This window comes from Hypanus sabinus, chromosome 4 (assembly GCF_030144855.1).
Source record: "Hypanus sabinus isolate sHypSab1 chromosome 4, sHypSab1.hap1, whole genome shotgun sequence".
NCBI classification, from domain to species: domain Eukaryota; kingdom Metazoa; phylum Chordata; class Chondrichthyes; order Myliobatiformes; family Dasyatidae; genus Hypanus; species Hypanus sabinus.
The window spans coordinates 129094175-129109719 of NC_082709.1; the positions used below are offsets into that span (position 1 = coordinate 129094175).

Below are 15545 nucleotides of genomic sequence, written 5' to 3' on the forward strand. Positions count from 1 at the left end.
CAGCCTTTTAAAGCCGCAAAATTTCTTCAGAAAAAAGAATAGCATGGAAGACAATTGGGTGTAAGTTTTATGTGCAGTCTGTGTCAGCCATTTGTTACAGTCTTTGCATAGCTTTATTGACAAGACAATTACCCAATCATCTAATCTCTGGTTGGCTGCACAATCATTACCTGCAGCCTTACTTGTTAACTATAGTGTTTTACAATGCTGATGAATTTTGCACCTAGTACTGATTAACAGCTGTGCATGTGAATCAAAGTTCAAAAGTTCATCATAAATTTATTATCAAAGTACACAAATGTTACCATATACAACCCTGAGGTTTATTTTCTTTTCATGGATATACTCGGTAAGTCCAGTGCTATCAGTGAAAGACTGTAAGCAACAGGACAGACATACCAATCAATGTGCAAAAGACAACAAGCTGTGCAAATAGAAAAGAAAAGTAAAGAAATAATAATAATAGTAAGCATTAAATATTGAGAACATGAAATTAAGAATCCTTGAAAGTGAGTCTATAGCTGTGGGAATAGGACAAGTGAAATAGAAACATAAAAAACCTGTAGCACAATACAGGCCCTTTGGCACACAAAGCTGTGCCGAACATGTCCTTGCCTTAGAAATTACCCTCGGGTTACCCATAGCCCTCTATTTTTCTAAGCTCCATGTACCTATCCAGGAGTCTCTTAAAAGACCCTATTGTATCCGCCACCACCTCTGTCACCGGCAGTGCTTTCCATGTGCTCACCACTCTGTGTAAAAATAAAAAACACTTACCCCTGACATCTCCTCTGTAGTTACTTCCAAGCACCTTAAAACTGTGTCCTCTCGTGCTAGTCATTTCAGCCCTGGGGAAAAAGCCTCTGACCATCCACACTATCAATGTCTCTCATCATCTTATTCACAAATTGAGTGAATTTGTCCCCATTCATTCGTATCCTGATGGTGGAGGTAATAACTGTTCCTGAAACCGGTGGTGTGGGTCCTGAGGCTCCTGTACCACCTTCTTGATGGCAGCAACATGAAGAGAGCATGGCCTGGATAACGGGGGTTCTTGGTGATGAATGCTGCTTTCCTGCGACAGTGTGCAGGGTAGATGTGCTCTGTGGGGGGAAGGACCGCAATATCTATAACTTTTTGTAGTATTTTCCATTCAAGAGAGTTAGCTGTGATGCAACCAGTAAATACATGTATTAGGGTTTGTCAAAGTTTTAGATGTCATGCCAATTCTTCACAAATGCCTAAGAATGTAGAGGTGCTGCCATGCTTTCTTTGTAATTGCACTGAGTCAGCAGTCAGTAGATGGTGACGTTTTGATTTGTAACCTTTGAAGGTGAACACAATTACACTGAGTTCTCCCCTTAACATCTGTGTGGATGCACATCATTAGCAGCATAAAGATCACTAAATGAATAGCTATATCATTCTGCACTTCTAAATCTTAAGGCTTCTCTTTGAGTAAAGTTCTTGTATCTGCCTGTTTTTTTTCTGCTACCCTGCATGGTTTATGGAATCAACTATTTTTATAATGGAAAGAACCAAAATAGAGCCAGTTTGTCTTGGAATTTGTGGGTCCCCACTACTCACTAAAGTAGGAGCGACTGCAATGGTTGTGATTTCTAACAAAGCAGAAAGGGAGGATTTTAAATTGTTCAGTGAATTTCTTGCACTGCAACTACAGAGTTAAGAAAACTAGATTTTTAAAAAATCTTGGCTTGTAAAAGAAATGCTGGTGAAACTCAGTGGGTCAGTTAGCATCTGAGGAGAAAGAAAGGAGTTTGGGTGTAATGGAGCAAATGAGATGAGTGTAAATGTGGTTGTCATGGACAAGGTGAATTGTAAGGGTATCTTTCCGGTCTGTAATTTCAATGATTCTATGAGGAAGAGAATTAATGTTTCAGGTCAATGGTCTTTCAAAAGAACAGTCTCCACAGATGCTGACTGGCCTGCTGTATATAGCTAACATTTCTTCATTTAAAATTTACAGTATCTGCAAGTTTTGTTTTATGATATAAATCTTGAATGCATAAGGAGTGTATGGTTTGAAATGCTTCACAGATATGTGATTGAAATGTGCTACACATAATAAATATAGCCTTGTGGGCAGTTCTGCAAATTTAACTTTGAATGGGACTTGCAGGAGCCATGTAAAGTGCAGATAATAAATGTGATATCTCGATCTCCAGGTTTCAAAGGAGTTGGATCAGTTTGATACAAATATCCAGCAAATGCTGGATGTCTTGGAAGAGGAAATACAACTTGGAGAGAACCTGAAAGAAGAGGACTTTGAGAAAGATATGGTGAGTTTAGTAGAAGTTGTACATCTGTTGCATGAAGCCCAGCAGTGTGCCAAATGCCAAGTTAATGACAGACCTTTCAACAAGTGCGATGTAAAACATGAAAGGTGAATGAATTAAGGAGTTTTCCTCGTGATAACAAGAAATAATAGCTGACAGACAATTGGTATTCTGTGATGTATTCCTTAAGTGCTAGCAATTATGGTTACATCAGCCATTTTTCCAATGGGCTTCTTGCATTCATAGTTCAAGCTTTAGAAACCAGGCACTAGAAATTCAAAGTAGTTTCCTGGTGTATTATTTGATTAACATGTGGAAGTGTATACATGAGATGTTAAACATTTTTGTAAGCCTTAACACAAAAGAACATGCAAGAGAAACCTGGCTCGGTAAAATATTTATGCTGATGCCACAAATATTATTAATCTGTTTTGTCAGCGCCACTCTATTGTTGCTCTGTGTAACGTCACTGCAACACTGAATTGTATTTTTAGCTACTTTGAAATTGCATCATGAAAATTTCAACATTTTTCCTTTAAGATTAGTTGGAACATAGAGTAACAAATTCCTAAAGTTGACCTTGTTTATCTGAACAGCTGTTATCCTGTTCTTAAAGATGCAAAATTGTCCAATTTTGTCATTGTTGAGTTAGGAATCCAAAGTGTTTGAAATCTTCATCTCATCTGATTGCCATTTTAGTAAGGGAGAGGAGGGCATTTAGTATGCTCTTTTATCTTTTTTAATATATTAAAAAACTGCTTCTAAAAGTCGGTCTCTGCAGTAAAACATATTTGTGACCAAACATTCTGGTGTAAGTGGATGATGTTTTTTTTTAATGCATGACTTAACCAGTTCCCAACTGGATGAGCTTGAGTTCTGCTTCACTTGCTCAGGAGAACAAAATACAGAAGTTTTAACCATTGGGGGAATTATGACTTGTGTTTCATGAAATGTAAGTTTGTGTTTAAAAATGCTTTTATATCATTTTACAACTCAAGTTGATATTTTGTCAATAAAATTAAGTTACCAATATGTGTTTGCAATATAAGAACACAGTTGTTTTTAGTAACAAAGTAAGCTCAAAGCTTCAACAAGCCAAACCATTGTGACAAGTTACATCAAGAACATGGGACACGAGAGAAGTTCTTGTTCATCCTCTCTCTCTCTCTCTCTCTCTCTCTCTCTCTCTCTCTCTCTCTCTCTCTCTCTCTCTCTCTCTCTCCCTCTCTCCCTCTCTCCCTCTCTCCCTCTCTCCCTCTCTCCCTCTCTCCCTCTCTCCCTCTCTCCCTCTCTCCCTCTCTCTCTCTCTCCCCTCTCTCTCTCTCTCTCTCTCTCTCTCTCTCTCTCTCTCTCTCTCTCTCTCCCCTCTCCCCCCCCCTCCCTCCCTTTGGGGCCTAAGATAAAGAACCCACCTAAGGTAGTTCCTACCCTGCTGTTATAAAACGATTGAGTGGTTCCCTGGTATGATAAGATGGACTCCTGACCTTACAGTCTACCTCATTATGATCTTGCACCTTATTGTCTACATGCACTGTACTTTCTTGGCAGATGTTGCATTATTTCTTCATTCTCTTATTGTTTTACCTTGTAATACCTCTGTGAAATGAATTGATCTCAATAAACAGTATGCAAGGCAAGCTTTTCACTGTACCTCAGCACATGTTGCAATAATAAACAAATTCACATTCCAATTCAATCATTTTTCAAAAAAACATTTTCAAGAAATTTCTCCTCAGTTAACAAATCTTTGCTCAATGGACCTAATTCCTCAAACTCATTTTGCTGCAATTTATGATTTTTTTTTCTCAATTTTATTTAATCACTGACACTAGTATTCAAAACAAATACCCTCTTGAGTCTATGCTACCTGGAGTTATTTGAAGAACGTTCTATTTTTAAAAAATAGTTGGGTGATGAAATTCCAAAACGAAATAACAAATTGAAATTTTCCAACTGGATGTAATCTCAACCTTTTGACCTGAAGTAAACAGGTAGAAACATTTTCTTTTACAGTGATGTCAGAATTATACTAGAGGGTTCAAGTTGCAAAAGCATATTGGATAGACGAAGTTTTTTTTCTTTGGAGTTTAGAAGATTGTTTTGATTAGATTGATTTTTAACAGAGGAATAACAGTTTGTTGAGGAAGGAACTCCTGCATATTGAAGTTAAACCAATGTGACATAGCCTTAAATAATACTTAAGTAACTTTAGAAAGTATTTTTTCACATCAAGGTGTAAAGAAATGTAGGATTCTTACTCCTTTCCCCTAAAAAGTCTGACAGCCAGATCAATTCAACTTTTCAAACAGGCATTAATTGGAACTACTGTGGTTAAATGATATACTGTAATTGAATGGTGGAGCAGTGTTACAACACCCTAATGTTCTCATATTTTGATGTCTCTGCCTATGAAGAAACAGAATTTAAAACTAACACTTGAATAGGAAGAACATTGAAAGATAAAGGAAATTGGACATGAAAGAGTATGCACAAATAATCAATCTAATGAATATTGCAGTATGATCAGCACCAGTTGACAAATGTAGTGAAATTTACATATAAAAGCAAAGCACGCACTTCATGAACAAATACAAAGTTTAATGATTATTAAGCAACTCTAGCAACACTTTGGTAAGTTGTGCAAAAGGAGAAGTTTTGGCAAATAACTATTTTGTTAGATCTAAGTGGAAGCTGTTCAACAGCACTTTTTGCAAACTGTAATAAGGCTCAAGACCTTTAGGTAATTGTAAACTTGCATAAAAAATGACAAATATTCCATTAACATCACAGTTTAGTTCAGGCATGGGCAAACTACGGCCCGTTAAGCTTTTTAATCCAGCCCGCAGAACTTGATGAAATTATATTAATAAAACTTGTTAACGTTTTTTCCCCGCAATTCTGGCGTTTTCCCAACAGATGACGCACTCTATATACATTTGTGGCGAACCATTTCCTGGCACCGGCTCACAATTAGCCAGAGTTCCGGCTAAGGGAGGTAGCCTGCGGGGATTTGCGAGCACAGAGCTTTGGAGCCTCTGCGCAGGGGGGCAGGTTGAGGGAGGCTTAAAGTGAGGCTGGGGATTTCGAATAAAGTTTTTTTCTTCGACTGCAGTTACCGACTCCGTGTCGTAATTTTAGCGCTGCATGTAGCACACCGCTACACATTGACCTTTGTTGAGGTGCAGCGTATTACTCCACATTTGCACTTTACTCTTTGTTCGGCTCGACCTATTTGTGTGAACAGGCGTTCAGCGTCATGAACATCAACAAAGCCAGCCACAGATCCAAGTTAACTGACCAACACCTCAGATCCATCCTGAGAATCGCCACAACAAAACTAAATCCAGACTTTGATGCGCTGGCTAAAAAGGGAGTCCAACAACACTGTTCCCACTGAAATTAAAAATAAGTTTCTTCGTTGTGTTATGTAAAAAATGCATTTGAAAATATTTTTTTCAATAAGCCTTACATGTTACATGTCACTTCTGTTAAGTGATGGACATGAGTAGTGCGCAGGTGCACGTACATTCTCAAAATAAAAAATGCGCTCCAGATCAAATAACGCGCTCCGCATACTGTTCTGTCATTGTGCGGGTCGTTGTTGAGTTTTGGCACAGGGGACAATTGAATAAGAAGGAGCAGGACAAGTAGACCTGCATCTCCTACCGTTTTTGAAATAAAGACAGTCAGGAGGAGAGTGATGAAGATAATATCTTGAAGGATAACAGAATTTTCAGTGCTTTAAAATAATAACTGTTACTATTAAAAAAGCTGTATTTTATTCATTTAATTTTCAGTGTTTTAAAAGTCATTTCAATAAATAGCTAAATACCATGGGACTTCAAAGACAGATATTTTGTTGTAATGCATGTGTTCATTTTCAATTGAAATTAAAGCACATGTTTTCTACATATCCCATGATATTTTATTTTCTCTTATGAGGTGTATTACCAAAACACTCCGTCCATCTGCTCCTGGTCTGGCCCCCCTGTCAAATCTTAGAACCCTTTGTGGCCCTCAAGTCAAAAAGTTTGCCCACCCCTGGTTTAGTTCAATTACTGTGCTTATCCAGCCAGCACAGACCAAACTACACAATTTAATTTAACCTTGCTATTTTTTGCATTTCATTGAAAAGTAATGTATTCAGTAATTGTTCTCTCGTGCAGTTTAAGAATTGAAAACCCTGTTGCAGAACTAAATATCTCTTCATCAGCAGATTTAAATAGAACTTTTTATTTATGATGCAAGGATGAAATCTCTTTGCTGATAGCTTAAGTTTTTTTAAAAGTTTTGCATTTACATGATAGCATCTATATTTTGCTGGAATTATCACTGATAAATTTCGCTTCCAGGCTCAAATTCTTTTGACTATCATATGGAGAAGAGTTTTCTGTCTGTTGCACTACATTCATAAGATGTCTATGAAGGCTCTTAGTCATCCAGGTCATTGTATATCAAGATGTAGTGAACCTATGCTACTGGACTTGCTGTGTGGTCGAGAAGATGTTTCACCACTCATCCGAGAGGCTCTGTTTCAGGAGATAGGCACACCCATTAGATTAGCTACCTCAAACTCAGTCTGTGGTCAGGAACAAGAAGGTGTGAGTGCAAGTGAGGCAGGTAGTGGGATCAGTGTTGGAGGAGCCCCAGCCCTTGAGCTTGTCCAACAGGTCTGAGATTCTTGCTCCCCGTGTGGATGAGAGTGGGGGCTATAAGAAGGATGAGCAACCTAACTGTGGCACTGTAGTTCAGGGAGCCATTCAAGGGGGTGGGAGGGGAGAGAGAAGAGGAATGTTGTGGTAATTGGGGATAGTATAGTCGGGGGAATAGACAAAGCTCACTCTCGCAGGGATAGAGTGTCCCGAAGGCTGACAAAAATAATCATTCAAAGTCTCGGAACATTTCCTCATTACCTATTATCAATTCATACTTCTCGTCCTCCAAAGGACCTATGTTCAATTTACCCACCCTTTTCCACATTATATAGTTATAAAAAATTTTACTATCCGTTTTTATATTTTGTTTTAGTTTATTTTCATAATCTAGTTTCCTTTTCTTTATTGCTCGCTTAGTGGTTCTTCGTTGTTTTTAAAGTTTTCCCAATCTTCCAGTTTCACACTATTCTTGGCAACTTTGTATGCATGAGCTTTTAGTTTGATGCCTCCTTTATTTCCTTAGTTATCCAAGGCTGTCTCTCCCCACCCTTACTGTCCTTGCTTTTAACTGGAATATACTTTTGCTGAACACCATGAAAAATCTCTTTAAAAGTCTTGCACTGTTCTTCAACCATCCTACCATATAGCCTGTGTTCCCAGTCTACCCTGTCCAATTCCTCCCTCATCCCATTGTAGTCTCCCTTGTTTAGGCATAATACACAGGTTTTAGATTGAACTATTGCACCCTCCATTTGTATAAGAAACTCAATCATACTGTAGTCACTCTTTCCAAGAGGAACCTTAATTACAAGATCACTTATTTTACCTGTGTCATTGCACAGGACCAGATCTAAGATAGCAGGTTCCCTTGTAGGTTCAACAACATGCTGTTCAAGAAAGCCATCAAGGACTCATTCTATGAAGCCCTCAAACTCCTTTGACCAACTTGATTCACCCAATCTATGTGCAAGTTAAAGTCCCCCATGACAACTGCTGTTCCATTCTTACATGCTTCAGATATTCCTTAGTTTATTGTCTGTGCCTCTGTAATGTTATTATTTGATGCCCTACAGTCAACTCCCACCAGTGATCTTTTTCCCTTTATTATTCCTAATCTCTACCCAGATGAATTCAACATTTTGCTCCTTCAATCTTATATCATCCCTCATTAAGGACAGGTGATTTGAAAGAGGGGTTAAAGAAACCATCTTTGTCAAACTGTCCTGACATCTCTACCCTGGTGTCTCCACAACACTTCACACCTCCATTTATGCAAAAATGAGACTAATGATCCTCCTATTACCTCTACGACTCTTAATGGCTCTCATGTGATTGCTATATCTTTTAAAAAACTCAATGAGTTTATAAGCCGGAGAACTACCCACCATGAATTAGAGCTAAAGAAGCTTCTTGGATGAGTGGTGAAACTTCTTCTAGACATCACAGCAAGTCCAGTTGCCTTGATTTACTACAGCTTGATATACATTCATATGCTGTGATCTTAAATCACAATTCATCTTTCCTTGGTATATTTGCAAATTATGCAAAAATTGTCACTTTTTCTACAGAATTGAATTCCTTTTGCATAATACTTTTCCACATGTCATCTTTCAGATTAAATCCATGCATCAAAATTGTGGTACAAGTTACTTTTGATCATTTACAATTTTCAATTTCAGAAACACAATTTACTTGGAACTCTTTCAGTGCATGGAAGGGAAACTGTCAACTATCCATCTCTGTGCAATTCGGATTTACAATGCAAGGTTTTGTTCCAAATTATTTTGACGTACATATTTTCCTTTTATAAAAATGTCTGTTTTATGTTGATGGATTTACAATAGATGTTCGTATTTATGGGACTCCTTTCTGTAAAAATTCAGCAGAAATGTATATGGTTTCGACTGGGTCTAAATGCCCCAGTCAACGTTTTCTTTCCCTTCACTGACCATTAGTTCTGCAAACCTTGTTTATTTCTCACACAATAGACATTTTAGCCCATTGATCAGCACTGTTGAGACTGCTGTTAGGGGTAATGGCAAATAGTATGTAGTTGTTTGGCACTTTGATCATGAGCATGCTGCAAACTACTTCACACCAGCATGGGTGTCAGTAATGCCTCTGAAAATGTAAAGTTAACATTGCAGAATGATTTATGCTGTTCTTTCCACATTGTGGATGATTTGGTTTAAGCAGTTCTTTATTAATGCTGCAGAGTGAAGACGATGAGAAGAAAATGAATGAACTGACAAAAAGGGCAGATTTGTTGCAACAGGATATCACAGATGAGAGAACGCGAGAAGAAATTAGAAAGAAACAACGGATGCTGGAGGCTAAATTTAATATTCTCAAGGTATGATCATTCAAAAGTGCTTAAAACACCATCTGCATACTTACTCGGAAATGAAAGAACAACATCACGTGCCTATTTTCATATATCAGTGTCCTTAAATTCTGCTTCACTTTGTTTATGGGCTTCTCTTGAAATGCTCATTCCAGAATTGCATACTTTTTTGGCTCATGGTAAATAGCTGCAGTTGACCATTATAGATGAATTATTTGCTGCTAGCTGACAATAATCAAGTGAGATATAGTGCATCTATATATTAAAATTGCAGTTTTACCCACCAGTTCTGAAAAATACAATTGAACACAAATTTTAGTATCTGTCCACGAATCAATCCATATGATATCAACTCAAAGTAAAATTTATTATCAAAGTACTTACAAGTTACCACATGTTACCTTGAAATTTATTTTTCTTGCAGTATTTACAGGGAAATGAAGAAATACAATAGAATCTATGAGAAATCATATATTAACAATAATTGACAAACAACCACTGTGCAAAAGAAGCCAGATTGAGCAAATAAAAAATAAAATATTACTAATAACTTGAGTTGCAAAGAATCCTCGTAAGTGAGCCTGCAAGTTATAGAGTAGTTCAGAGTTGTGAGTGAAGATATCCATGCCACTTCGGAAGCCTGACAGTTGAGGGGTAATAATTGTTCCTGAACATGATAATGTGGGACCTCAGGCTTCTGTACATCCTGCTCGATGGTAGTAGTGAAAAGAGAGCATGACCTGGGTGGTGGGATCTCTGATGATGGATGCTGTATTCTTGTGGCAGCACTCCATGTAGATGTGCCCAATGATAGGGGGATCTTTGCCTGTGATGTTTGGATCTGTATCCACCACTTTCTTTAGACTCTGCAATTTCTGGACTTTGATGCTTTCATTCCTGGCTGTGATGCAACCAGTTCGTATGTTCTACACTGTTCATCTGTAGAAGTGTGTCAGATGACCTGCCAAATCTACACAAACTTCTAAGAAAATAGAGTTGCTGTTGTGACTTCTTTATGATGGTCCCAGGACAGATCCTCTGATATGATAATACCAAGGAACTTAAAGCTACTGACACTTTCCACCTCCAGACTCCTAATGAGGACTGGCTTATGGACCTCTGGCTTCTTCCACCTGTAATCAATAATCAGCTCTTTTCATTTGCTGGCGGAGAGTGGGAGGTTGTTGTTGTGCCACCATTCAACCAGACTTTCAATCACCCTCCTATATGTTGATTCATCACCACCTTTAATTAAGTGAACATACTTAAGTACAGCATTGGAGCCATGCAATCATGGATATAAAGTGAGTAAAACAGGGGGTAAGTACATAGACTTGCAATGCTGATGGTGATTATAGAGGAGGTATACTGTTGTTGCCAATCCATATTGATTGGTGACTGCAAATAAGGAAATTGAGTATGCAGTTGCACAGAGAGGTATTGAGTCCCAGGTCTTGGAGCTAAGCAATGACCTTTTGAGGAGATGATAGTTTTGAAGGCTGAGCTGTGGTGTGCATCTTCATTGTCCAGGTATTCCAGATCTGAGTGAAGGGCCAATGAAATGGCATCTGCTTTCTGATAGTAAGCAAATGGGAGTAGATCCAGGCCCCTCCTCAGGCAGGAGTTAATGAGCTCCGTGCCCAACCTTTTGAAGCATAACATGCTCTTGTTGGGTACCTATGAGATTAAAGCCTGCTTGAGCAGATTGGGTACCTCAGACTGCCAAAGCAAGAGGTTGAAGATGTTCATAACACTCCAAGCAGGTGATTATCACAGGTCTTCAGTACTTGGCCAAGTGGTTGAGTGTGTTCGATTCTCTGGTGCTGCAGGCGATGTGCTGATAGTAATTAGACAGAAATTTCATCAAGCTAGTCTGATTGTAATCCTTGGCAACGATGTTGGTGTGGGCTTTTCTTGTTTTTTAATCATGGCAGTCAATACATTCAGTATTTGCTTGAGCAGAAGGCAAACTGCAGTCAGAATCAAAGAGTAGAACTCTCGGTAAGTAGAGTGATCTTGGTAAGTAGATATGCAATATGCTAAGTATTAAATTAATTGTACTTTGGTCACTAATAATACCAGCTTAATGTTTTACAAGTTACATGGCATAATTCCTACTGCTGCTGTGAAGTCTTACATTGACAATAATAGAGTGAAATATATAATAAAATCAGAAATGCGTCTGGCATTTGAGAGTTCAACAATTGCTCACAAGCATATAATATGAAGCCATTACATGAATACAGAAGAAAGAGGACTGCAGTCTCTCTGTCCCCCATTCAGACTGCAATGAGGAAGTGATATGTGTTCATATATGCCATGTTGCACTGAAATTGTCTTATATGTTAATCTTTAAGTATATCACCCCCAGTTTTTGAGGCCATGCTTAAGCCAGGGAGCGTAGAAGTAACAGGGTGTTTTATTTCATAAGGTAAACACCCAGTTTTTTTACAGAACTGATGACATTGCAAATATTCATCACAGTTGCATTTCCTTTACGCCACATCTACATTTTTCCAGTTTGCTTCACTTGGATGCAGAAGGACCAAGGTTTGTTTAATATGCACAATAGAGCAATGATGGCAATTTTATTGCAAGCATTTAGCCATTTAGGCCCGCCTCTTGATGCTGTGACCCAGACAGAAGTTTCATTTTAACCATTTACAACAATGTTACCTGAATTTTAGAGTACTTGCTCTAAGAACAGACTTGCATTGCTTGCTCTGGAACATTGGAAGTTTAAGAGTGACCTGATGTAAGTATACAAAATAATAAAGTGCATGGACATTTGACATTTCCACATGGGAGATTGTTCTTTCCCAGGATGGAAATGTCAAATACTAGAGGGCATAGCTTTATGTGAGAGTGGGGAAATTAGAAGGAAATAAGGTAGGAAATCTTGTAACCCAATTAGAGATTGGCAGGTATGATGTTTTGACCATCTTTGAGTTATGGTTAAAAGAAATCATAGTTGAGAGTTTAACAGCCGAGGACGAACATTGTATTGAAATGACATGCAGGTACACAGAGGGGGTTCTTTTGATAAAAAGTGAAATCAAATCCTTACTTAGAAAGAGGTGACATAGAATCTGAAGATTTAGAATCCTTGTGGGTAGAGATAAGAAACTGCAAGTGTTAAAAGACCCAGATGGCAAGTTACATGCAGACCTCTAAACAGTGGCCAGGATATGGGCTACAAATTACAATAAGAGATAGAAAAGGCACATAAAAGGGTAATGTTGCGATAATCATGGGGGATTTCAATACGCAGGTAGATTGGGAAGATCAGATTGGTGTTGGATCCCAAGAGAGGGAATTTATAGAATGCCTACAAGATGGCTATTTGGAGCAACTTGTGTTTGAGCCCATTAGGGGAGCAGCAATTCTGGACTGGGTGTTTGTAATAACCCAGATTTGATTCAGGAGTTCAAGGTAAAGGAACCATTCGAAGTCAGTGATCATAATATGATTGAATTCACTCTGCAGTTTGAGAAAGAGAAGCTAAAATCTTTATTGCAATAGTGTAGGGAATTACAGAGGCATGAGAGAGGAGCTGGCCAAAGTTGATTGGAAGGAGAAACTGGCAGAGATTATGGAGGAATAACGATTGCTGGTGTTTCTGGGGGAAACTCGGAAGGCACAGAAAAGATACATGCTAAAGATGAAGTAGTATTCTAAAGGGAGGGTGAGGCAACTGTGGCTAACAAGGGAAGTCAAAAACAGCATAAAAGTAAAAGAGAGGGCATATAATATTGCAAAAATTAGTGGGATGCAGAAGATTGTGAAGCTTTCAAAAATTAATAGTAGGCAACTAAAAAAGCCATAAAGAGGGAAAGGATGAAATATGAAGATAAGCTAGCCAATAATGTAAAAGAGGATCTAAAGAGTTTTTCAGACATGTAAAGAGTAGTAGAGAGACGAAAGTGGATATCTTATCTCTGGAAAATGACACTGGAGAGGTAGTAATGTGGAGGGTAAAGGAAAGATAGACAAAGTTTATAAGAATTTTCATAATTCTCCACTGTGGGAAAACCTTTAGCATAATGTCAGAAATGTGAGAGTGTCAAGGAGCGGAAGTGAGCGTTGTTGCTGTTACTGAGGTGAAGGTGTTTGGGAACCTGAAAATTGACTTGGACCAGATGGGCAAACCTCGGGCTTCTGAAAGAGGTCGCTGAAGAGATTGTGAAAGCACTTGTAAAGATCTTTCAAGAATTGCTAGTATACCGATTTGGATACTGTTGGGGGGGTGGATGGCTTACCTGGGACAAGCTGCGGAAGCCGAATCTCTGGCACTGAGTCTGGTTCTGCAGTGCAGTAGGGAGGGTAGAAGAGGAGAGCAGTAGTGATAGGGGACTTGATAGTTAGAGGTACAGACAGGAGATTCTGTGGTTGTGACAGAGACTCCTGGTTGGCATTGCTAGTCAGGGAAATTGTTACAACAGTGCTGAGGCAGGAGAGTTTAGAGGGCTTGTCTACTGAGGCAATATGGGTGCAGCTGAGAAACTGGAAAGGTATGACCACATTAATGGGGTTATATTATAGACCACCCAATAGTCAGCAAGAACTGGAGGAACAAATCTGCAGAGAGATAGCAGACAACTGCAGGAGACAAAAAGTTATGATTATAGGGGATTTTAATTTTCCACACATTGATTGGGATTCCCATACTGTTAAAGGTCTAGATGGGTTAGAGTTTGTAAAAACTGTTCAGGAAAGTTTTCTAAATCAATATATTAGAGATACCGACTAGAGAGGATGCAATATTAGATCTCCTATTAGGAAATGAGTTAGGACAGGTGACGGAAGTGTGTGTAGGGGAACACTTTGGTTCCAGTGATCGTAACACCATTAGTTTCAACTTGATCATGGATAAAGATAGATCTGGTCCTCAGGTTGGGATTCTAAACTGGAAAAAGGCCAAATGTGAAGAAATGAGAAAGGATCTAAAAAGTGTGGATTGGGACAGGTTGTTCTCTGGCAAGGATGTTGTTGGTAAGTGGGAGGCCTTCAAAGGAGAAACTTTGAGAGTGCAGAGTTTGTATGTTCCTGTCAGGATTAAAGGCAAAGTGAATAAGAATAAGAATAAGTGAATAAGAACCTTGGTTCTTGAGTGATATTGGAACTCTGATGAAGAAGAAGAGAGAGATGTATGACATGTATAGGAAACAGGGAGCAAATAAGGTGCTTGAGGAGTATAAAAAGTGCAAAAAAGTACTTAAGAAAGAAATCATGAGGGCTAAAAGAAGACATGACGTAGCTTTGGCAGTCAAGGTGAAGGATAATCCAAAGAGCTTGTACAGGTATATCAAGAGCAAAAGGATAGTAAGGGATAAAATTGGTCTTGAAGAACAGCGTGGTTGGCCATGTATGGAGCCAAAAGAAATGGAGGAGATCTTAAATGGTTTTTTTGCGTCTGTATTTACTAACGAAACTGGCTTGGAGTCTATGGAAATAAAGCAAACAGGTAGTGAGTTCATAGAACCTATACAGATTGAAGATGAGGAGGTGCTTGCTATCTTGAGACAAATCAGCATAGATAAATCCCCAGGACCTGACAGGGTATTCCCTCGGACCTTGAAGGAGACTAGTGTTGAAATTGCAGGGGCCCTGGCAGATATATTTAAAATGTTGGTATCTTCGGCTGAGGTGCCGGAGGATTAGAGGATAGCTCATGTTGTTCCGTTGTTTAAAAAAGGCTCTAAAAGTAATCCGGGAAATTGTAGGCTGGTAAATTATTGGAAGGAATACTAAGAGATAGGATCTATAAGTATGTAGATAGACAGGGACTTGTTACGGAGAGTCAACACGGCTTTGTGCGTGGTAGGTCATGTTTAGCAAATCTATTAGAGTTTTTCAAGGAGGTTACAAGGAAAGTGGATGAAGGGAAGGCAGTGGATGTTGTCTATATGGACTTTAGTAAGGCCTTTGACAAGGTCGCGCATGGGAGGTTATTTAGGAAGATTCAGTCGCAAGGAAGACATGGTGAGGTAGTAAATTGGATTGGACATTGGCTCAATGGGAGAAGTCAGAGAGTGGTAGTGGAGAAGAAGGGCCAGAAGGCCTGTTTCTGTGCTGTAATGTTCTATGGTTCTACTAGATTCTAGAATGGTTCCGGAAGACTTGACCCTTTAAGAAGGGAGAAAGACAGAAGAAAGGAAATTATATGCCCCTGTTAGTCTGACTTAATTGGTTGGAAAGATGTTGGAGACTATTATTAAGGATGAGGTTTCAGGGTACTTGGAGTCACAT

General features: G+C 38.8%; 1 protein-coding gene across 10 annotated transcripts in view; it reads left to right on the forward strand.

The window, feature by feature from the left end:
• dmd (dystrophin) overlaps positions 1 to 15545 on the forward strand; it is a 1939431-nt gene that overhangs the window by 984608 nt on the left and 939278 nt on the right. For all 10 annotated transcript variants that reach the window (XM_059968142.1, XM_059968139.1, XM_059968147.1 and 7 more), the window contains 2 exons: positions 2187 to 2300; positions 9168 to 9305. In XM_059968142.1, coding sequence (XP_059824125.1) covers positions 2187 to 2300; positions 9168 to 9305 — 252 coding nt within the window. The remainder of the gene's footprint in view (positions 1 to 2186; positions 2301 to 9167; positions 9306 to 15545) is intronic.